General features: G+C 44.9%; 2 protein-coding genes across 4 annotated transcripts in view; one reads left to right on the forward strand and one right to left on the reverse strand.

Moving 5' to 3' along the window:
• Positions 1–10,056, reverse strand: part of USP37 (ubiquitin specific peptidase 37) — a 36,685-nt gene extending 26,629 nt beyond the window's left edge. The window contains exons 1-8 of one of the 2 annotated variants that reach the window (XR_009966280.1): positions 9,886–10,056; positions 8,893–9,099; positions 5,240–5,411; positions 4,605–4,705; positions 3,021–3,202; positions 2,586–2,660; positions 1,878–1,975; positions 289–373 (exon numbers count right to left, since the gene is read on the reverse strand). Coding sequence is in view for 1 of the 2 variants with exons in the window: in XM_062626774.1 (XP_062482758.1) it covers positions 289–373; positions 1,878–1,975; positions 2,586–2,660; positions 3,021–3,202; positions 4,605–4,705; positions 5,240–5,411; positions 8,893–9,048 (869 nt within the window). In the remaining variant the exon portion in view is untranslated. The remainder of the gene's footprint in view (positions 1–288; positions 374–1,877; positions 1,976–2,585; positions 2,661–3,020; positions 3,203–4,604; positions 4,706–5,239; positions 5,412–8,892; positions 9,100–9,885) is intronic. The other variant, XM_062626774.1, reaches the window with a different exon arrangement.
• A 95-nt stretch (positions 10,057–10,151) lies between these two features.
• Positions 10,152–22,867, forward strand: CNOT9 (CCR4-NOT transcription complex subunit 9). 2 transcript variants are annotated; one of them, XM_062626776.1, is made up of 9 exons: positions 10,161–10,305; positions 13,479–13,601; positions 14,325–14,504; positions 15,604–15,719; positions 16,947–17,056; positions 17,836–17,945; positions 18,883–18,981; positions 21,462–21,553; positions 22,249–22,867. In XM_062626776.1, the coding sequence occupies exons 3-9, from the start codon at positions 14,463–14,465 to the stop codon at positions 22,415–22,417; spliced, it is 738 nt and encodes a 245-aa protein (XP_062482760.1). In that variant the 5' UTR covers positions 10,161–10,305; positions 13,479–13,601; positions 14,325–14,462; the 3' UTR covers positions 22,418–22,867. The 2 variants fall into 2 exon arrangements, with proteins under 2 accessions (XP_062482759.1, XP_062482760.1); XM_062626775.1 differs by lacking the exon at positions 13,479–13,601 and having other exon boundaries at positions 10,152–10,305.
• Positions 22,868–23,551: the final 684 nt, after the last annotated feature.

Raw genomic sequence — 23,551 nt, forward strand, 5'->3', positions numbered from 1 at the left:
CTGAAGTTCCAGAGTTTATATAGAATTTGAACTAACTAGAGCTTAGACACATCAGGACCAGTCATTCACAATAACTACAACAGACTTGGGTGATTTTAGGAAGTCTATCTATTGCAAGCAGTAACTGGAGTTTGAAGATGAGTGAAAAATAAAAGTGTGTGTATACACATACACACACATTTTATGCATATAAGCTATATACCATGTGATAAACAGTCAGGAAACTAAAAATCCTAATTCCTAGGAAAGAACTGTCCTTGAGAGTTCATGCTAGTGAATCAGTCCTACCTGTCCAGGGTGGAACTGCCACTGGAGTACTCTTTTGATGAAGACCGACTACTATAAAAGGATGATGACTGCAGTGGTAAAAGACCTTGAAAGACAGAGAGGCAGGTCATTTTGTTAACGGCAACTCAGCTATTTATGTAACTAATTTAAAATTATTTAGTGAAAAGGTTGTAAAATCCTCAAATACTGTTTTACAGAATTGGTTGGGAAAGTACTAAACACACATACTTAGTCAATATTAATCATATGTAATTAAAGACATGCTGGAGTTTTACTTGAATTTAGTATCATAATCATCAAATCCAAATTGCAATATGAAACATTAAAGAGTCACTGAATGGTCTAAAGTATCTGAAAGATAACACCAACCTCTTGTTCTGATACACAAGATACATGTAACAGAAAACTCACTCATGATTTCCAATACCACGCTCTCAAAATTAAAGGTAAATATGCAGAAGTGGAAACAGTTTCTCTTCCCACTCCAAATTCCACAGTAAATTAGTCCATGCTTGAGGCAATGTATGATTGTTTCATTGTCCTGATATCACTGTGTCAGATCCCGAGACCCTAATGTCCCAGACAGTGCCACATTAAAAGTTCTCAAGAGTCAAAACCCCACTTATTATAGTGAATCACAGTGTGATTTAGTTTAAGAATAAGAATCTGCTTCTATCTCAGCTTGAAGTGGTTTGAAGCATGCAACTTTCAAAAATGCAGACACATGAAGCAAGTTCACAACCCTGCTGCCTGACATTGCAGGTATATGCTTATAAATTCTACTTTTGACCACAAGGAGCAACTCAAATTTTCAGATATAAACATTCACGTTACTGGCTCCTTCAGCAACATATTTGTGCCATCATAGCTGCACTAGAAGAAGAATGCATTTGGCAACATTTTCATAAGAACAGTATCTTGAATGAATTCCCCTTTATGGGGAAAGAGGCTCAGTATCTACTAGCAGAAATGAAGAACGGTGCCACTTACTAGCTTATATACATACTATCAATATTTCTGTATTGTCTATAAAACCTTGTCACACACCAGTATCCAAAAGAACTTTGGTACAAACAGCATGAAAGCCCTAGCCCTAAATACTTTCCCCTCTAAGTTCTCTAAGGGGAAGAGACAGGGAAGTAACAGCAATCGGTACACATTTTGAGCACAAAAACCCCCAGCCTACAATTCATGCGGGCATTACCAGCAAAGGAGAGCTTTAAAAATAAACACAAAAGCAACCAAAAAGGAAATCCTGAGGTGTTTACAGGAATCCCCTCCCAAGGGGAAGGGCAGCTTGGAGCAAAGTTTGAAGCTGCTTGTTGAATTTTTAAACAAGCTGGCACACGGGCTGGCATCAGCACCCAAGTATAAAAGTCAGGGTCACATCAGAGCAAGATAGGCTTCAAAAACGAAGGCAAGTTGTTTGCATCTCATATATAGCTCTATAGAAAGCAAGAAAGTTAATGGCACAGGGAAAGCAGACTAGGATAACCACCCCAGGAGCAACTTTCTAAACTGATACCAAAGTGTTAAAATCAAACTGGTCAAAGCCAGGTATCATTTGGCTTTACTTTTTATTTTTTTACCTGATGTCCTATTTTCCTCTGCCTGCTTCAGATTTAACTGTTTCTCTCTGCTACTGTTCAAGTACTTCCATGCTGGATCACTCAAGGCTTTATTATTCCTATGGAAAAACAAGAGTGAAAGTCAGTGCAGTTATAAAAGATACAGGATATTCCTGCTTGATATTTACAATTTGTTTAAAGCATTTCTCTCCTATCACCTTTAATACTTGACTATGGAAGGGTTGAACTTTACTTGCAGATCAGTTTAACCAATTTGTTTAAACAAGCCTTCTCAGTTATGCTTAAATGTGATTTCAGCCAGAGGGAGCTTATTCTCCAAATGGCAATTTCTTCTTTATGAATTTTGTTTTGAAAAGGGTTCAAATTTTTTTTTTAACTTCTTTTGAAAAAGAAGTTCAATAAAGATGGTAACTATTGCCATACATGTATAGCACATATGATAATCCTGACTAGACTTAGAGAAGAAAGATAACAGAATTTGCACGTGCCAGTTCCCGCAAGTCAACTGCAGGAGCAGGTTCTATTTCCCTCATTAATCCTGAGCGTAAACCCCATTTCAAGCACCCAGTGTCTTCACAAGTTCACTAGTGGTTGGCTCGTGCCACGTTGCTGAGACTGGAAATACCCAAGCATTCCCTTCAGAAAAAATTACCTTTGCAAAATGAATGAAGACTTTAAAATCAGGAACTAGAAACTACGGTTACTTACGTTGAAGAATCATTCTCTTTGGGATAATCTTCACTCATTTCTGAACCAGGAGGTTGTGTTCTTTTCCTCTTTTCACTGATAACAGAAAATTTTTGAAGTGGTCATTCTTTCAGAAAGGCTAGTAAGTGACCCTCTTCCAACTGAACAGAAGTCAATGCTTTCCATGCATTTTGCACCTATCTTCCACAAACTCCACTTTTATAACATAGCATACAGAAAACAATTTGGTCTGTCCAACTCTTAAGCTGCTCATAAAGCTCTAGTGCCAGTACCAGCCAGATGCTAGAAAAGCACATATTAACATCCTGCTACAAGTAACAGCAAAATCAGAGGAAGAAACATATTCCTTCTTACTTCTAGGTGTACCAAGTTCCACCTGCAGCTCTACAAAGAGCTAAAGTATCATATATCATAGTAAGAGGATAACACTCCTACCGATTCTCCAACAAGCCCGTTCTGTGGGGGACTGCGGACGCAGGAGATGCTGAGATGTTCACCCTGTTGCTAGGTGTTCCGGTTCCAGAGGGATTCTTAACGGATGCTCTCGGTGGGGTACCCAGCACCTTGCGCAACGCGTTTTCCTCCTTACTTTCCACAGCCACTCTTTTGGGAGGAGTCTACAAAACCCAAGTGGAGGGGGCAGGGATAGAACCGAAACAGTGAAAAACATAGAAACACAGAATCAGTTCGGTTGGAAACGACCTTTAAGATCATCAAGTCCCACCTCTACTGCAGTCCACCACTAAACCATGTCACTAAGGTCCTCATCTAGCCTGTTTTTGAACACTCCCAGGGATGGCAATTCCACCACTTCCCTTGGAAGCCTGTTGGAGCTAACATTTACATCACTGCTTTACTTGCTACAGTGTAGCATCCAAACCCAGAAAAATGTTACTTGTAATAGATCAGGAGAGTTTAACACCGATTAGACATAGGTAAAACTTTGATTATACGGACAGAAGGCATAAACATGAAACTCTACTGCAGTCACTAATTTCCCTTATCATTTTCCGACACTAAGTTAAACTTCAGTTTTTAAATATCTCCTTCATGTGCTTTGACATTAAAAATCTCAAGGCATGATTTCTATCCCCAGATCAAACCTAGGGAGTGGATATTAAAAAAAAGCCATATTAAAACCCACACCATTACAACAATACCCTAACAGCCTTGGGCAAGCAAGTGCCACATGTAACACAATGGAAAGCGCCAAGCTGACTTAGGAATGTTGATCAATTTTAGACTTGAAATCTAAACACGTCTAATCTTACCAATGTAGACAGAGCCCTGGAGTTTTTCCTGCGAGATTGCCTTTAAGCAACATGCAAAATTTGTTTTGGGACAACATAAAAAATATCCTCCCTCAGGGTGGTAATACAGGTATATTCACAAAGTAAATTAAAGCTGGTAGGTACATCATGAAATCTGCATTATGCAGGGAGAAAAGGAAGAATAACATTTTGAAGGAAAAACACTTAAGGGGGAAAATCTGCAAAATTTACACAAAAACACTGAGTAGAACTCTACAAATTCAGTGACTTTATTCTGATGCAAAAGCAGGTCAGCGGCTTTTATATATATATATGCACATGTATATATATATTTGACTGAAGTCTGCTAAACTCAGCAAGACCTATGCTGACTGTAACATGTTCAGCTGCTATGTATTCAGTATGAACAGAGATATTCACAACTATGTGAGAAGTCTTAATCCCCTATTTTCCCCTCTACTTTTGCTGCTTCACTGCCTGAGTTATAGCTCAGCATGAAAAACACATTCTGTCTTCCACAGCCAGACACTGACCTTTTTTGTTTATACTGAATATATGACTCCTCATGAGCAAGACGGAGTGTTGCCAAGCACCTTGTATACATCTATTCCAAGCCCTCTAGATTACAAAGACTCTGGATGCAAAATAAGTATTTACAGTGCTATTACAGCATACATTAAGAGAATGAGAGAAGGAAATTAATGAAACAAAATTAGAGGAGAGGAAAAATTTGAACAATTAAACAAACCTGGTTCTCTATGTAAGAGAATTGCCTATTAACTTCCTTCTGTGTGGTCCTGCTGCCCAGCACACCTCCAAAGCTTCCAGATCCCTGAGAGGGTTTTCCAACTGACAGGAAAAGTACACAACATTTTATTTGTCTGTCATTTAACCAATTGACATTCTTATTTGTAACATGCTATTTAGCTGGAGCCGACTTTAGAAGGGACACGCTAGATTTCCTGCCAACAGACAGTACAATATTCTGAGGGCACAGATATAAGCACATGTTTATGGGTATCCCTTGTATTGCTCATTTACTCAGTTGGCAGTAAAGATCCTATCCTTAAAAAGGACAAAATAAGAGGTAAAATAAAAAGGAAAGAGACTCTGCATGTGTGATAAACAGACAAGAGTGTTTGAAATACCGACTACAACGTAAGCAATACCTACATGTTAATCTCTGCTTATTGTTCAGCAAGATAAGAGGTATATGATAAGAAAGGTATGTAACAAAAATTGGGGTTCAGGGCCAGAAAGAAGCACTTACACAAAGAAAATCAGTAACACAAGGACAAAATGGCTAAAGATATATGAAAAGGAAACACAACACTGACCCCTTTCCAAACTGTGACTAACCTGATTTACAACAATTGCACTTACCAGTATGTAACCTGTCTTGATGGACTGCATCCAAATACATCCGCATTTCATTTGCATCTTTAAATGGTACCTTATCAATTGTCAAGAAGCTGGTATCCTTTAGTGTTAGCATTAGGCAGCACAGCTTTCTACCATTTGGGCGTAGTGTCACAGTTTTAATGTTATGGCTTAGCTGAAAATAAGAAGGTGACTATAAACATAAATCCGTTTTTAAAAGGCCCAAATACTTAAAAATTCAAACAAACCACTTCAAACAGAGAAGCATTTGCATAGAAATACTTCTCATTGCTCCATTTCAAGCAAACATAAAGCCTCACAGAATTGATGCAACTGGTGGTCTTGGAAGCTGATAGCATCCCTACAGATCAACAGTCCCTATAATAATAAACTTTCTGAAACTCGGTTTGCTATTGAGTGTGACATTTTTGAACTTAAAGAATAAGAGTTTCACACAGTCCCATCTACCTGTCTGAAACTTCCATGTAAAATTTGAAATATAATTTAGGATGTTTTAAATGCTAGCTACAAACTTCTACTCAGTTTACAATTAGCAGATTTGACATAGCATAAAAAAATTTGCTGAGGGAGTAAGTTAATAAAAAGCGTGCTTAGTCTACATGCAACGTTATAACAATTAAGTGGTGTCAAAACTTTCAGGGTTATGGTCAAGCACAAAATAATTTTAATAAGAATCTGTGCTCCCTAATAATGCCACTGCTACTTTATTATACCATTACTTAATTGTTACTACATGCTAGGTCACCTATAAGAACTGTCTGCAAAGGCTCCACTATCTGAGGAGGTTGAGGGTAACTCCTAAAGCAGAGGAAGCAAAAGAATCCCTCACATCTGCAGACTGCATGGAAGTTTGACAATACACACCTAAACACACTCTCATTTTCAATTACCTCCTCCCTTTTTGCTTAATTCTTCATTTTAGCCTAGCCTAAGATCAGGAGCGACCTATACAATGACATCCACACCAGGATATTGCTGTACTCAATGTTTCATATAAGATCAGAAACCATGGCCAAGGTCATTAGGCACGACACAAGAGAGAGTAAAACACCGCCCATCAGATTGGAGCCGCCTCCTAATTTGGCCTGACCTGCATACTGCCACATCACTGAGCTAAACTACAATGAGGAATTAATAGACATTAACAGTAATTACACCCTAACACTAAAGTTTCACTATACATTGCTCTAGAACCTGCCTTGTTGCCTTGAAACTATACACAAGTTTAAAAATAAAAATTATTCCCAACTTTTACTTAAATTTGTCCAGGTATATAGAAGACTGAGATAGAAAATGGCACTCCATGTCCCCCAGTGAGATTTCTTCAGTGCAGATTTCTAACTTCTTCGAAAGTCAATCTAGACACAACAGCACTTTATCAGAGGCTGGAAAAGCAGCTCAGTTGGAAACCCAGGGCTGTTTTACTGGGAAAATTAAACTTATGAAACACTTAATGCTCAATCCTTGTTTTGCTGTTGGGGTTTTGTTTGCTTGATTTTGGGAGGTTTGGGTATTTTGGGTTTTGTTTTCCTTTTTTTTTGTAAATTATAAGCTAAAAAATGTTTTCAAAGACAGAAGAATTGAAAAGGAGACTCCAAATTTTTCTCCCTCTCTTAAAACATTAAGCTTGGTGCAAAGGGATAAAGTTACTTTACCATCTCAGGGCAAAACAACCTTTTTCAACTCAAAACGCTGTAATGACAGGGTTCCATTCATACTCTCCACCCACCTGTTATGACCCTGTCAGCGTCACAAAGTCTTGGAAGGAGGGAGTAAATATTTCTCTTAATACATATCTAGCATCTAGGACAACTTAGTCAGAGCTTTAAAACATCAGTAAAACATATCATTTGACATAAGAAATCTGATGACACACCAGTCACTGTAGAAAGAAATTTAACCTTGGATCCATCCAAATGTATCACAGAGAAGTGAAAACAGGTGGAGAAATCACCTACAGTTTTCCCAGAGCAACTTGTCAAAGAAAGGGAATGCTGCTTTTAAAGCAAAACTATCAGGGACTTGTGATGCCTGAGGCAGCACAAGCAAGAGCACTGTGAGACTGGGGCTGGCTCACCCAAACCGCACTCAAGCACAAGCCTGAAGCACAAAGGGCAGGCAGCTCTCCCTGCCGGCTGCTCATCTCACCAACACTCTTGTGCCACTGTCTGTGTTGCTTTAAGATGAACAGGTCCAGAAAACAGATCCTGCTGAAAAATAACCACCATCCAAACAAAAATATTTGGTCTAAAGATGCGGCATTTCCTCCTCCTCTGCTGCAGTCCTAGCTGCATAGCGCCATATCACCCCCCACACCAGATCTCATACTTGGTTCTTTCCCTGAATTAATTCACATGAGAACCCTCCACTGAGCTCACAGAGAGACCTGATGAGTGGCATAGCCAGCAGATGCAAGAGACTGGAAGCGAAGCCTGCCCCTTTAGGCCGTGGTTAGCTGTTCTGTAGGCTCATCCCCTCCATGGAATCACCCTTCAAGTCACTGTCACACCACATTTATGTTCATTCAGAAAGAAGTGCATGAGAATAAGCACCCCATAAAGGTAAGAGACCTCTCAGACTGTTCTCAGAAGCAACATGGTCCAACACTGGATTAAATCAAACATGAAGTCACAGCATCTCGTCTCAGAAGGCAGATGACTGAAGTCAACAGTAAGAGGAAGGAACTAGACACAGCTAATGATTTTCTCACCCCTTGATCTGAAGGCAACTCATGTTCTTTGCTACAACATTTCAGCACACAAAGGTAGCAAAACCTGATCTTTCAAAAATAAAGTGAACTTTTCTTTTACCAAGTCCACACACAGAAACAAAAAGCTCAGGGAACGGTCTGCGGAACACCACTCAGGAAGAACTGCAGCAGGAAAAAGCAAAAACCAACACTTGGATTAGTTTAGGCTGTTACAAAGTTGCTAAATAAAATTGGATTTTTTTCTTTCTAACTGCTTTTATATCCTCTAAATATTTTTATATCAGATAGAAATTTCTTACAGAAAAACACTCCTTTACATTCTTTTGATTTGGGGCACTTCAGATAAAGGAAGACTGAGCTGAAACCAAGGACAGAATGAAAGAAAAAATAAGACAATTTAGGTTGAATATTGCATAAAAATCTTTAACAGTGATCCTCATCAGTCCCCCAGTGAGGGAACCCCACTGCCTGGAATATTTAAAAACTAAAACTGTAACAACTGGTGTGGAGCCGTCTTGTTTAAACAATTGGAAGGCTACAAGTGTGCTAGCACCCTTACTCTTCAGGTGGGAAAATTGCTAATACAAAGTGTCCACGATCTGCACCTCTACATTCTTCACATGAATTGGTAACAGAAAGGTTACATGAGCCACAAGGCTACATATGTACTTTGGTAACTTTCCTCTGCTTTTTGGTTCTTCCCACTCACCGGCATCTGGATGCCGACCTTGGCAGATCCTTTAACAATACACGTGAATAATTTACAGGAGAGTTATACAAAGGGATTAGTGTTCAGGAAATGAGGAACAAGAAACAGTGACAGAAGGAAGCTTTCGTGACACTTAATAGCCTTGAAGAGGACAGCTGTTCACAAAGGAGCACAATCCATGCACTGCTCAAACAAAAGCCTTAATATCTGGTGTACCTGAAACGTCTTTGGACTCCCTCCAACACTGTAGTGAACCACCAGACTCACTTTGTTGTCCTTCTCCACAATTTCAAAGCTCCCTTCTTTCCATTTTGTAATCCCAGTCTGCATGCTGCGCATCCGGACAGGTCCGTGCACCTTTAGCAGAGCCATGCTTTCTCACGGAAAAGAGCTAACAGGAGTGAGCTACTCCACCTTAAAGACCTATTCAGAAGGAGAAGTTTATAACTAAGCAGGCCAGATAACCTCTGCAGGAAGATATAAGTGTGGCTTAAGTTTCTGTTGAAGTTCGGGAGAACTGTTTTGCTGGTGTTTGTAAACACAGTGAAGGGGAGTTAGACAGAAGCAAAGGAAACTTGGATTAATCAATTCCCTCCCCACCTGGGCAGCAACGCGCCGATTTACCACTGCTAGAAAGCAAACAGACCCAATCCAGACACAGAAACTCTTACGAACCCTTGAAGCAACTTCATCAGAACTTAAGGAAAGGAAAAAAGTGACCGAGAGAGTCTGTAAGAGACGGAAAGTTTCGGGGAAGCCCGAGAGAGAAAGCGCGCTCGCTTCTGTCGTGACATGAGGGTGGGCCCGGTCGAGGCTCCCTGGGGCTCTCCTGTGCTGCCGCCCTCCCCGGCGCTCCACCGCGCGTTCCGAGGAGCAGCCCCCGCTCCCGATCAGCACGGCAGGGCGTGTTTTAAAGTCAAATAGGAATAACTGAATGAAGCGGCCCCCGCGCGCCACCGCCGAGGGTCTGTCCCCCACCACTCCCCGGCAGCCAGAGCTCAGGCGCCGCTGCCGCTACCAGCCCGGCCCCGCTGCCCTCGGTCATAACCCCGCCGCACGGGCACGGGGTGGTGGCGAAGGCAGCGCCTCCCGTCCGTCCCATCGCTCCATGGCCGCGCGGGCCGCGCCGCGAAGGGGGGGGGGGGGAGGGCACGCTGCCGCCGCGGGGGGTGAAGGGGGAGCGGGAAGGGGGGGGCCGAGCCCCGGTACCTGCGTCCCGGCGCCGCTGGGTCTGGGCCGTGGGGGGGAAGGGGAAGGGGGGGGAACGGCGGCGGATGGCGGGAACTGGCCAGCAGCGCCAAAACGCCGCGCGACGCACACTCGCGCGCGCCTGCTCACGTCACCGCGGCGGTGACGCCCTTCCCGGCGCACCCCGCGACAGCCGGCCCGGCAGCCAGCTGCGCATGCGCCGGAGAGGCCCGCTTGGGTTTCTCCCGCCGGCACCGCACAGCGTCGTCCGGGTGGTGCTCTGGCGCATGCGTGCGGCGTTCTCTATTCGCCCCGTCCCAGCGTCCGTTGCGGCGGGGTGAGGGGTCGTGGTGGGCCTAGGCCTATGGCGGTGGCCTCCTGAGCCGGGCCCGGCGGCACATCGGCCGCGCACCCACCATGCACAGCTTGGCTACGGCCGCGGTGAGGCGGGGCTGGGGTGGTGGAGTGGTGGGGCCCTGTGCGCGGGCGGCGGGTCCCTGCCGTAGCGGGAGGCGCTGAGTGCGCGCGCGTTTGTGCTGCAGCCGCTTTTCTGGGGTCCTCCGCGGCTTCCTGAGCCGGCTGTGCCTTGCTGTGCCCCTCATGGGGATGAGGGAGCTCGGTCAGCGGCCAGGAGGGCGTCTCTGGCAGGTGTCCCGGCTGTGCGCCTCCCGCCGGGTCTGCGTCACGTCGGGGTTTGTGTCTGTCCCTCCTTGTGCTTGGACGCTGTGTGCCCCTCCCGAGCCCCTGCTCTGTCCTTTGGGAGCTGTTTTGGTTTTTCTGTGGGTGAAAAGAGGAGATAGCAAGAAGTTCCTCAGGGAAGCAGCAAGGGGGACGAAAGGTAGAGGCTGCTCGTTCCTACTCCCCCTTTTCCCCAATACCTTGCAGTGCTGACAGTCACTTTGGCCTGGCTGGGCTCAGAAGCGGAAGCTGAGTTTAAACGATGTGGTTATTGCATTTTATTTCCCGTTTGAGGAGGCTGGTGGTTTTGTTTTCACTTCTCCAAGTGCCTGTTCGTTGTGTGTGTAAGAATTGCAAGGGTTGATTGAGGCTCTGGTGCATATTGGGTTTGGGAGGTGTGTTGTAAGACCAGCAGTTAGAGCTCTTTTCAGGTTAATTTAGCTGAAGGTTCTGCATGGACTAACAAGCAAACAGTATTAAGCAAAGTACTTGCAAGCAGGACGTGAGAGGACTTTTTAAGTCTTCCCACTTTGGGTGCTTGTGACTTGAAAGCTGGCAAAGGCTTCTGATTTAAAGTGACAATTTCCAGAGCATAGTGAGGTGTGTGAGATCACAGTGAGCCCTCTCAATCAGCATTTACATTTTCATAGTCATATAGTTCCTAAGCACTTGTCAAAATGCGTGACTCACTCTTGTATCTCCCATTAATCATCTGTGTCCTAGTCATCTCTCTATAAAAGGATATTTCTTTGTTAAGACCATTTTAACAACTTACTTCAGGAATAGAAATCAAATTTAATTTGGACTCCTCTGAATATATATTTAATTTATGCATAATTCATGCCACGTGGTAGTTCTGTATTGAAATGTTTCCTACCTCAGTTGGTTGGTATGCTTAGACTAAAAGTGATAGGGAAGGGTCTTTGGCTCTGGAGATGTGCTTAGGAGCTGCGGTGAATAACATTGCCTCTTAGGAGAGTCATGAATTGGCTCAGGAATTCTTTTGAGTGATCTCTGTCATGCTAAAGCTGTGTAAGCCAGAGCATTGGTGAAGCTGGTGGCAGAGCTGACATTTCGATTCCAACGCAGAAGACTGCGTAATACGCTAGAGGCTTGAAAACAGGCTCAAAGCAATAAATGCAGCTGTAACTAGCAGTAAGAGTTTGAAAGCCCAACTCAAATCAGCTAATTCACAGCTATTGGAATTCAAAGTTCATTTTGGTGGTTTTGAGTTGGTGACCTATCAAAAAACTTTAAAAATCACATGTATTAAGTTAATCAACATTCTGCTTTGTTTGACCTGTACTTTTACCAGTGTGCCTTGCACCAACTGCTCAATTAGGAAAAGAGAGCCAGTTGCCTAAATCCAGTTCATTATGTAGTTGTTGGAGGTGCAGTTGGGCTTGGCTGTTGGAGGTCATGCTGTTTCTCCTGAGGAGGGCCTTTCCTGATGCAGAGGTGGCCAGTTTGTGCTGTGTTGAGACACTCTTGGAAACTTTTGTTTTGCCTGAATGCAAAACAGAATCTGCTTGGCAGGGTTCTGTCTCGGAGTTTGCAGGATTTGTATGTAAACCTTGGGGCTCTCCTGAATTTTGGGTTTCAGAAGGAGAAAGGGGAACAGCAATAAAGTAGCAAATCAGGAAAAAAGAAAAGTCTTTCAATTTAAACTGAGATGAACAACTGTAGAACCTGTGAAAGATAGTTGGTTCTGGCTAAGGCAGATATTGGGCATCATAAACTTAATTGTGTGGAAAATCTACTTAGTTCTCTTTAGGGGAGCATAAGCACATGATTGTGCTTTTAAAGGGTCGATGTATTTAAGCTTACAGGAACTGAAACTTCAGTGAGTCTAGAAAAATAGATGGAAGCTTTAGATAACACAGTTATAACAACATTATTGCTGCACTGCTTGTCACTACCATCTGAAATAAAAACAAATGAGCTCTGTTCATTCTCCCTCTCTTTCTGAGCTACAGTGTCAGCGTTGCCATTGAATTGCAATCCCAGCTGTAACTGCAGTGCATTTGTCAGGATTACTAATTTAGTGTGAGGTCCTGAGGAAAAAATACAAATAAAAATGAGTAGACAAGAGGAAAAAGAGAGCAAGAGGAAAGATGAAGAGCTATAAAGGTATTTGAGTCCTTGAGTATAGGAATTGGTAACAGTGCATTCGCTTATGTATAAACATTTAAGTTAACGGGGTGGAAGTAGGTAGCAGTGAGAGAAATCCCACAGCTGGGGAAGCCTGTCTTTGGATATGACTATGGATGCAATATGTGGATTAATGGAGGAGGAAAAGAGGTGTCTGCCGAAAGTCAAGATCTCTTCCTTCACCCCTCCTGCAGCTCTGTGTGCCTGCCTCTGCCATATGGCTTCAGATTTGGTTCCAGCCACTTCCAATTCCTGAACTCCTTTATATTCAGTGCCTGGGTGATGAGCTGCTTAATAGCAGTGTTGCTGTCAGTGTGATCAGGCACTGCTCACATGTGTTGTGGACAGCACAATTAGAGTTTCAGCCTGGGTTTGATATAAAACCAAAAGCTGTCCATTTGCTGTTCCCAGACATGACTGCTGTACACAGCTGTGGGGATGCTGAGCTGGCTGTGTGCTAGCAAGCCTGGGAGCAGTAGTGTACAGACAGGGCTGCACTTTACTTGAGTAGTAAATACCACAGCAGAATGTTTGAATAGATTTTAAGCTGTCTTTTGGAAGTGTTTGCACAGGAGGTTTTCTAATGCTGATGTTTGTCTTCCTCTAATTTTTGTACCTCAATCACCAAGCTGTTTACTTAGGAAGCCTGCTGAGCATTTGTTTGCACCTTGAGTGCTTGTTGTGCCAGTAGAGCCATGAGGCAAATTTCACCGAAAGCCTTGTGCCTTTCCACAGAAACTAAGCTACAATCCCACAGTCCCTGTTTCTTTTCCTTTCTTTCCCAGCCCTCCCTCATTTTTTTGGCTTGAAAGCTTGTTGGCCTTGGTGCTGTTCTTTCCCTGGTGCTCCAAGAAAGGCAAAAGAGAAATCCTTTATTTCACTCAAGTAGTAGAAAATGTGCCTTGACTGTGAATACAGGTCTGCCCTTCACTGGGTATATCTTGAACAGGAATTTTTGCACAGGATCAGCTTTGGAAAAATCCCTCTTACCTCCATGCATGTAAACAAGATACATGGGGTGAATATGAGACATCTCTGGCAGCAGGTGTCGCTGGCTGTGAGTGGTGTCATGCTGATGTTGGAGAACTGATGGTTTTTATAGTGTTTGTATGAATGTTTTTCTCACATATGTTGGGTGAATCCCATTGACAATTTCTAATGCCATGGATGCTTTTTGAGAGAAAAAGTAGCATCTGCCTTACTTTGAATTTGTGTAAGCGTGCACTTGAAACATGAGTGTGTGTTAAATGCAGGTGAAGCAAATGATAGCTGGCTGAGGTATGTGAAGTATGTGTGACCTCCCCAAGAGCTCTGCTGGCACAGACAGGCAGCAGCATGACTCTCTTACATTGCTGAATGAAGTTGCAAGGTACTACCTGACAAGTAGATTAAGAGAAACTGTCACAATGAGCCAGGCCAGAAAGTAAAACCTTTGTTTCCAATAGGAGAAATAATAAGACTAATTGAAGGAATGGATCTATATACAGAGCATCTTAATGCAGCTTTAGTTCCTTCCTCTCCCAGTCAAGAGAGTTTTGAGCCCTTTTTTGTTTATTTGCCAGGCTGTGAGAAGAGTTCAGCTGAGACTTGGGTAAAATGTTTGGACTGATGTTTTCTTGTCTCCTTTGCAGCCTGTGCCAACGGCGCTAGCTCAGGTTGACCGTGAGAAGATTTACCAGTGGATCAATGAGCTTTCCAGCCCAGAGACACGGGAGAATGCACTGCTGGAGCTGAGCAAGAAGCGTGAGTCTGTGCCTGACCTTGCCCCGATGCTGTGGCACTCCTTTGGCACCATCGCAGCGCTCCTTCAGGTGGGTAAGATTGATGGTGTTTTTATTCCCTGGTGCAGCACTGGCACATTGCAGAGCTTGCGCGTCCATAGGGGAGGCACCTGGGGGGTCCCTTATTGCCATTGCTGGGAGAATGATGTATGTTGAATCATGTGGTGAGGGAGCAGACACGAGAAGCCCATTTGCCATTAATCATCACTAGTGAGACAACGTGTGCAGAGACTGCATGATTTCTAGTTAGACAGCTTAAATAGTTGGAAGGGGAACAGGCAAGTTCTTGGGTGTATGAGCTTCCTGTGGACCATGTTCTGCTCATTTTCATACCATGTCATAGTAGAACCACAACAGTCTTACTAAGATCTCTGAGTTGGTTTGTTCTGCATGAGCCTGAGCACTTCCTGGTCAGAAGGTTGCCCTTGCAGGGAGCTTGCTGGATGGGCAGCAAGGGAATGCAGCTCACTGTCCCAGAGATCCTTGCAAGGGAATGTACCTGCATTCCATATGAAACTGAATGGCTCAGCTTGTCTTTGGGCAAACTGCTCTGCAGCTGATGACTGCCTGTCTCTCAGTGCCAATCTAGTAATTTCTTTCAAAGAAGGAAAGAAAAAGAGTGCAGCATTGGCAATGTCAAACTGCTCTCGGAGTGCCCCTGAAACAAGTGAAGAAAATTAGAAGGGAGCTATAGTTGGAAGCAGGCAGATTTCTGAATTGGATTTCTTGCAATCAGCTGCTTCTCCTGCATTGAGTTAGAAGAGTATCAACAGCTATAATATGAATAGAGTGGGTGTGCTCTGCCTCTTGGCCCAGGAGCAATATTCCTCTTCGATCTGGAAGTTCAAAACAAAGCGGTTCCTACACTGGTAAAGAGCCAGGAAATCAAATGAACCCTATTTTGCTGAAATTAAGGTTTAACAGCATTCCTGTGACTCCTTGTCAAATTGACTCTGACCCAGCTCTGCCCTTGCCTGGGGAGTGTGGTAGCTGCTATGTAACTTCAAAGTGATGCGTGGTAAAAGCAGACTATTATCTCCTGTCACCATAGCTCCTTGCTGGGCAAGTGCTTTGATGCAGCTTTCTGATGTTTTTCTGCTGTAACTTTTCTTCATCTGTTAATTTTTAGGAAATTGTAAATATTTATCCATCAATCAACCCTCCGACTCTGACAGCTCATCAGTCCAACAGAGTCTGCAATGCTTTAGCTCTGCTGCAGTGTGTTGCATCACATCCTGAAACAAGGTAAATGTTTCCAAGTGCATGAGTTTTCTGAGGTGTTGATGCTGACAGCTCAGCCTGTCTGACTGACTCCAAAAGCACGTCGGCTCTTTTCTTCTTTTTTACCAGGAGAAGGACGACAGGGGACAGAGCTAAAAGACAGATAGTTGTCTCCTACTTTCACTTGTTTGCACAGATTATCAGGATGACAGCTTTATGCTGGTCCTAAATGCATTGCATTCCCTGGATAATCCTGAGATCCTGAAATTCCCAAAATATTGGGTTGTGGCAGATCCTGGGAGCTCATCCAGAGATAAGGGTGCCTTTGTGCCGAGTGCTGTTTGCAAGATCCTTGTTTTAATAAGTTTACAGTTACTTAGACCATCTGTCCAGAGTGTTGAATGAGCAGGAGTGTCTTTCCCAGAGACCTTGTGTAGTAAGGGAGCAATAGCAGAGACATGTCTGGAGTCCTCAGCCAGTGCCTGACTTCAGGTTTTCTTAATCTGTGTCCAGCCTGTGTCAGCAGGGAAAAAATGATACTGGTTCAGAGATCCATGTTCTCATGCTTCTGTTCCTGCTGAGAAGAAAGTGCTGCATAGCTGAAGTTGTTTTTCAGCTGCTGCAAAGTAGTTTTGAATAACAACCTTCCATGAGATGGTATCCAAAGAAGTAGGGTAGTTTTACACCACACACCTTTACATTTAAAGTTTGAAAAATGAAAACGGACGAAGAATATTGGATGATTGTGAAAGAAAGGCTGCCTCTGGTAGCAGAGCAAGCTCCAGGTTTCACCCATAGTCAGAAGGCAGTATGAGGACTCTTGGGGAAAGATGGCTGTGGACATTTAAACTGTGTTAGTGCCTAGGTATCAGCTAGCCTGGATCTCTGCCATGTAAAGGCTTTGCACATGCATTGTGGCTGACTGTCTCTGCTCATGGGAGCCAGTAAGGTGAAATGCAACAGTAAATGTACAAAGCTGAGGGTCTGGGTGGCAAGAGGAGGTAATAAAAATGACAGGATGTGCTCTGTTCCTGGTCAGCTGGAAGTAGTGTTGCATGTAATTTAGATGTTAGGTTTTGTGCTGCACCCAGTGCAGAGTTTACTTCATACCTTTCCATCAGAGAACAGCCTGTTACAACAGCAGCAATAGGGTTTGTCAGGAATAGTCTGAGGCTCTGCATGGCGATGCTGGATTGTTAGCTCACTTTGTTTTCCTTGTGTCTCATGTTGGGTGTTCTCCCTTTCTAACAGGTCAGCTTTTCTGGCAGCTCATATCCCTCTCTTCCTGTACCCCTTTCTACACACAGTGAGCAAGACACGTCCATTTGAGTACCTGCGGCTCACGAGCCTTGGAGTGATTGGTAAGCAGCCAGACTAGTGCTGGAGCACTAGTTTCTTACCAGGTTGGATGCAGTTCAGGCTGCGGGTATGGAGATCTGCATAGGTCTGTCTCTGTTGGGATCCTCCGAGTCATGTAGCATTAACAGAAAGACCTGCTCCTTTCTCATCAGTTGTGGAGACACAGAAAGGTTCCTTTTTCTGTGTCAGAGCTGGGCTTCTCACTAGCAGGGAAACACTGGTCTGGATGCGTTGCCAGAAATATGTTCGCTGTGAATACATGCACCTGCAGGCTTCTTGTGCCTTCACCCTCAGCCCAGCCAGCTAGAGACTGGAATGCGTGGGCACAGAGTGGGCTTTCTTTGGGTATTTGTTGTTGATTGATTTGGGTGTATTTGGCCTGTCTTCCCCTTATTGTGTTGTTTGTTGTTGGGTTTTTTCCTTTCTGCCCAAAACATCTATCTCTCAGTGCATAAAGTAAGAGGGTCTTAAAATCCATTTCTTCTTCCCAGAGATTGCTGTGGGTGGCATGATCCTCTTGTGTTTGTGTCACCACTGGGGGACAGCCAAGGATGCTTTCTGAAAAACAAACAACCCTAAACTCAGCTTGATTACTTTTACACTGCCAAAGTGATTTCTTCTCCGGCCACGTGCTACAACACATTTAGGCTGACAGTTGCTCAGCCTGCTATTCAGATTTACTGATTCCTGGGGAAGACCCAGCATAGGCTGCCTTTGAAAGGTGAGATTTTTTTGAAACAATTTCTCATTTGTTGATTTTGGGGTTTGTTTTTCTCTCCAGGGGCCTTGGTGAAAACTGATGAACAAGAAGTGATAAATTTCTTACTGACAACAGAAATTATCCCCCTGTGCTTGCGCATTATGGAATCTGGCAGTGAACTCTCCAAAACGGTACTTGTTTTTTGTGTTAATTAAGACTTGTTGTTTATCTCCAACTGACCAGGCAGCCAGTAGCCTGCAGAGTTGGCTTGTGTCCTCTTGCAAATGTTGGGGCAACTCTGGGTACGGTTTTTAACTTCTCAAAAAAAACAAACCAAAATGACCAAACTAAACTGGAGTTCCTGAGCTCAGTAGTTTGGCTGGGAAGCATTTGGCAGCTTTCAACATCCATTCCCTCCTTTGCAGCTCTGAGGAGTAACTGTTAGGGGTGACTGGACCAACTTTCCTTGGCCTGAGAGAACAAATGCTGTAGATGTACAGTGCAGAGGTTGGGTGGCAGCTGTTAGTGGCAGTTATGGGAATATTCACTGCACTGGGCCAGGTTGTTGTCTCCTCTGATCCAGGGCTGCTTTTCCTCATGAGTTCAGATCTGTGGTTAGGCTGCTCCGATGACCCAAATAGGCTGGCCAAAGGTTTTAGCCTTGTGTGCGCTTCTCTGATGAAGCCTGCAGACATGGCTGCCTGAGGTTCTTCCAGGAAGATATGTGTCTCATGATGAATCAGTAATGCTTAAGATGAGAACTGAAATAAGCTTGCAGGGCCAAGGGGCAGATCCTTCTGCTTCTTGCTCTGTGACCAGAGTAGTGTGGCTGTAATCCCAAGGCTGTCCTGAGCAGCCTGGTAGTGGTTGCTGACTTACGCAACCTATATCCAGTTGTCTTGTACACGCTGCTTTGTATCCGTCTCTTCTTTAGCCAGAGATGCCAAACATTGTGCAGTGTCCTGCATTTTCTTTGGCTTTAAACTTTCACTGAGTAAAGCATTTGCTGCCTGCTGAAAGGCCTTTCAGCTCTGGGCCTGCCTTGAAAAGAACATAACACAAAGGGTGTCCTTTTCAGGGTAGGTAAGTTGTTTGTATGCTTTCTTTTCTGCTTTCTCCCCATTCTAGGTTGCTACGTTTATTCTTCAGAAAATCCTCCTGGATGACACAGGGCTGGCATATATCTGTCAGACTTATGAGCGGTTTTCCCATGTTGCCATGATACTGGTAAGATTATTTGGTTTTAAAATATTTGGATTTGTATTTAAAAAAAAAAAAAAAAGATGCTCTAGCAGCCAGCTTCTTCCCCAGCTACTTCACTGCTCCCTGGCTGGAGCAGAAGATGAGGGAGGCAAAGGGGTGTTGGGCTTATGGCTTGTGACACTGTAGCGCTCTGCTTCTGTGTGATTCCTTTGTGTATCTCTGGTCTGTGTGCCAAGAGAAGGCATTAGTTGTAATATACTAAGTCCCCAAGATAAACTGAGTAAACACCTCCAGAGAAGAAAAGGAGTTTTCAGGGTTGTTGGTTGGATGTGAATTATTTATGTAAGAATGATCACACAGCTCAGACCATGAATCCATTTTTCATCTCTGTCTCCCACAACAGAGCATCAGGTTGAGTGAAGGAGTAAAAGCAGGGCCAACACACATGATACTTGCCCTTGTAACGGTCCTGCAGCTGCAGCTATTTTTATCTTTGAATTTCTGGGGCCGGTTGTGGGTTTTCTATGCAGTAACCCCCAGTGTTTGTCCTATCCTCCCCTTGAACTGCTGGAAACTTTTTGCTTCCACTGTGTCCTTTCCCAAGCTGTTTCATCGGTTTCCTGTTTGCTGCCTGGAAGGCCAACCTCCTTTTTTTTTCTCTTTTAACTTGAGTGTTACTAGCTGCTGCTTATGATTCTAATTCTTGTCTTGGAAAGCTGAGAGAACAGGCTATTTTTGCCCATTCCCTGTCCCCTGTGAAGGAGAAGCTTGGGTACTCATACTTGTTCATCCAGGAGTAATAGCCCCAGCTTAAGCTTTATTATCTTTGAGCTTGCCAAGGGGAATACATGTCTGCCCTGGAATAGCTATTGTCCTGCTTCTGTGTTTGCTTTGTTGGTTGTTTGCTTTTTAAATATCAGTCTCAGGAGAAGAAAATACAGCATTAATTTAAGCGCTTTGCAGTGCTGGTTCTGTGCCTAAATGTTAATGCTTTCATTTGAAGTATTTATTTGTCTGTTTCCCAGTTGTAAAGAAAGTGTTTCCTCCTAATTCAAACGGCAAAACTTGAATGATTGGGAGTGGATGTCCATAATATCCAATGGGATATGATTTTTGCATTCAAGAAAAGGATTGCTTTGATGAAAGTATGTCTGACTCAGGGGCAAAGTGAAGGATGGAATTAGAAACCCTGCGGTAGAGAAGGCCAAGGAAAAATCCATGGCTGGGAATGGCGCAGAGACAGAAGGATGTGAGCACATAAAGCTGTGTTAGCATGGAAGAAGTCCTCGCTGTGGGATAATCCCACCATTGGGTGAAGCACTGGCATCATTAATATTCCATAGTGCTCTGGAGAAAGATTAAAATGTTCATAGACATTTCTGTTATCTATTTAAAAAAATCAGGATAGCGTACTCCTGTCTCATGAGGGTGATGAGTTACATCCTTGTCTGCTGATAATAGAGTAAGATGTTACACAAGTATTAGATGCTTTTAGAAGATGAAGTTAGCATTTCCCACCCAGGAGCTGTGTGAGGAACTCTGACTTGTTGTTCTTTATTTAAAAGAAATACTGCTGTCCTGGGCAATTGCTGAGAGCAGGAAGCTTGCAAAAGGGCAGATGAGGGGGACCTGCTAATTGCCCACTGCCTAAATATCCAAATACAGGTGAATTTGGCTAATGAGAGAGATTGTTAGTGCCAGCCAAGGTAGTTTTACGGGGAAAAAAAAACCTCACTGGGCATATCTGATTGACTCCTAAACATGTGGAAGCAGATTGTTGAAGTCCTTCAAAGCAGGCATGTGAAGGCATCAGCACCGTTCTCTAGGCTGGGTGCATTCAAAGGTGCAACCAAAGACCTAGATAGTGTGAGACATGGGGGCTAGGCTGGGGACATCTGCCCTGGTCTTACTTCCTACTAATGCATTAATGAGGGATGTAGCAGAAATTGAGACTACAACTGTTGGGTGCATAAGATCAGATGTGGATCTTAACTGTAGATGATGTAGGTGAGCCCAGTCCTTGGGCATGGCTTCCCAGGCTGCTGGTAATGTTTTAAAAGGGTGTTGAAATGAAGGCAGCACAAATGAGAAGAGGGAGTGTTGCAGAGCTTGGGAGCACACATGGAGTGACTCAGCCTGACCTTATCAAAGCGTCTGGGTTACTTTTACCTTCCTCCACAAGGGGGAAGCCCCAGGTTCCCTTTAATGTAGCAGATCGTTGGACCACTAAGCAGTCCTGGGGAGGTGAAAAGCAAAGAGAGATGAGACAAGCTTTCCCTGAGATGCTGGGAGAAACTGTTCCAAGCCATGGCTAGCTGCTCCACTCAAAGGCATCTTGGCAAGCAAAGCACTGGGCTCCATACGGGATATCAAGCTGAGAGGTAATAGGCTGTGATGCTGGGGAAACCAGAGTGAGTGATTTAATGGTCTTCCCCATTCTCTGCCGATTGTGAAGCTGTTTGTAAAAAGACTTTTAACTGGTGGCACTGGCCTCTGTCAAACAGGGTAAAATGGTCCTGCAGCTGTCCAAGGAGCCATCAGCACGGCTACTGAAACATGTTGTCCGCTGCTACCTTCGCCTTTCTGATAACCCCAGGTAAACATTTTAGGAGTTTGTGCAGGGTCTTCTACTGCTCCCTGGGAAGTGCAGTTCTTCTCCACGGTGCCCACTCAGGGAGAGTCAAGGTTCCCATCTGTCCTTACGTCAGCCTTTAGCTTGGTGTGAAAAATGGGTGGGTTTTTTGGTTTATTTGGGTTTGGGTTATTGCTAGTCTCAGGAGCTTTTATGGTACATGGAAGAAACGGTGTTTGGGGCTTGTGCAGGTTCAAGCTGTGCAGGTTACGACTGCCTGAGCTCAAATGTAGCTTGAATGAGATACGAGGGAGCGACTGGGGTGGAAGGTGCACTGTGCTCTCCCTCTTCTGCATTGTGGGGGCTGTTAGCAGTAGTAGCCAGTAGTTCAAATTCAGTTGAGGGAATACAGGTTAGTTTCATGCCCAGAGCCACTGGGTATGTATTTGTTGTCTTGGCCTCTCCTGGCATCACATCGCTCTTAACTGATGGATGTCAGGACACAGGGGTTGGCTCAGTGGGGTCAGCGTGCAGGGTGGGGGCTGTGCTGGCTGGCTGAACACCACTTGCTGTGGTGGTGGTGCTGCTTGGTGCTTTCCTCAGCTGGCCCTGCCAGGGAGACCCTCAGGCAAAGGAGTATGGTGTCCCGAGTGGGGTTTGTTCCCCTCTTGCCCCTGTGAGTTTATTTGTTGGGCCCCGTTTCTTGTCTCTTGATGTAGGGCACGTGAAGCTCTCAGGCAGTGCCTTCCTGACCAACTGAAGGACACCACCTTCGCCCAAGTCCTGAAGGATGACACCACCACCAAACGCTGGCTGGCTCAGCTCGTCAAGAACCTGCAGGAGGGTCAAGTCACTGACCCACGGGGCATCCCGCTTCCTCCACAATGACTGCTGGGGGAGGTGGGGGACCGAGGAAGAAACAGCTCAGGTTTACAAAGAACCAGGCACAGGTGACCTCTTCCGCAACAAAGCGGGCATGCCAGCTGGCTGCCAGCCTGTCAGACCATCCCACCCAGCCAAAGGGCTGCTCTGTAGTGGTGCAGCACGCTTCCGGGGATCACACCAGCAAATGCTGATGCTACAGCTTCAGAAACCAAGAAACAGATCAATTCAAACCCATCTGTAAGGATCCCCTCCTCCCTGGGAGGCTTGGCTGACATCTCTCCCCCCACTGCCAGGCAGGGGGTAGCGCAGATGTCTACTTCCAGCTAGCTCAGCCTCCACCCAAGTGGTGTGTGTGACATAGGGGTGCACGCCACGTCCCTCCAGGTCTTGTCACTTCTTGTTTACACATCTGTTTAGATGAGTGAGCTGAATAAAAGCCGATCCAGTTGTTCTGTTTCCTCTTAAGACTTCTCCTTGGCTGCAGGTAGCCCAGGAGCAGCTTTCTTCTCTGCCGGCACATCCTTGCTCCTGGCTCTGCACCCAGCTGGTACAGTGAGCTTCTTCCTTTCCTTTGGCGTGGAGGCAGTAGCTGGAGTCAGGGCACCACAGTTGCTCACCCCAGGAGGAGGGGTGGATTACTTGTGCGTCATAAGCTTGCTGCCCAGGGCTCTACGGAAGAAGACAGCATGACTGTGGTGCTTGTGCTGTAAATAGTATGCTCCTGCAGCTAACCAGCAGCCAAGGGCTGATGTCTGCTGGCCTCCTACCTAGCTCTTGCCCAGCTGTGCTGCTGTCTGGCTTGTGAAAGGGAGCCCAGCATAGGGGACCTGCATTGTGGCTAGTCAGCCAGTGAATCCCTGCCCCAGGGAGCAACATCCTGCAGGCTCCAGGTATGCAGCTTCCATACTAGGTGCCTGTCAGTCCTGGTCCCCTCCCTTTCCCCCCTCCTGCAGCTCCTCTGCCAGCCAGGTGAATCCATTTCAGCTTTCAAATGTGCCCTGTCGTCTGCCTTGGCCCTGCCGCAATTAAACTGGACCAGCAGCTGTGTATCTGCCTTCCCTGCTCCGAGGGCTTGGTTCAGCTGTGGGTGGGCTCTCAGACTCAGCCAAAGAGCTCCTGGGCTCTGCTGCAGGGGAG

Source organism: Pezoporus occidentalis, unplaced genomic scaffold (genome assembly GCF_034315485.1).
Source record: "Pezoporus occidentalis ecotype Australia unplaced genomic scaffold, CSIRO_AGI_Poc_V1 ctg298, whole genome shotgun sequence".
Taxonomy (NCBI): Eukaryota; Metazoa; Chordata; class Aves; order Psittaciformes; family Psittacidae; genus Pezoporus; species Pezoporus occidentalis.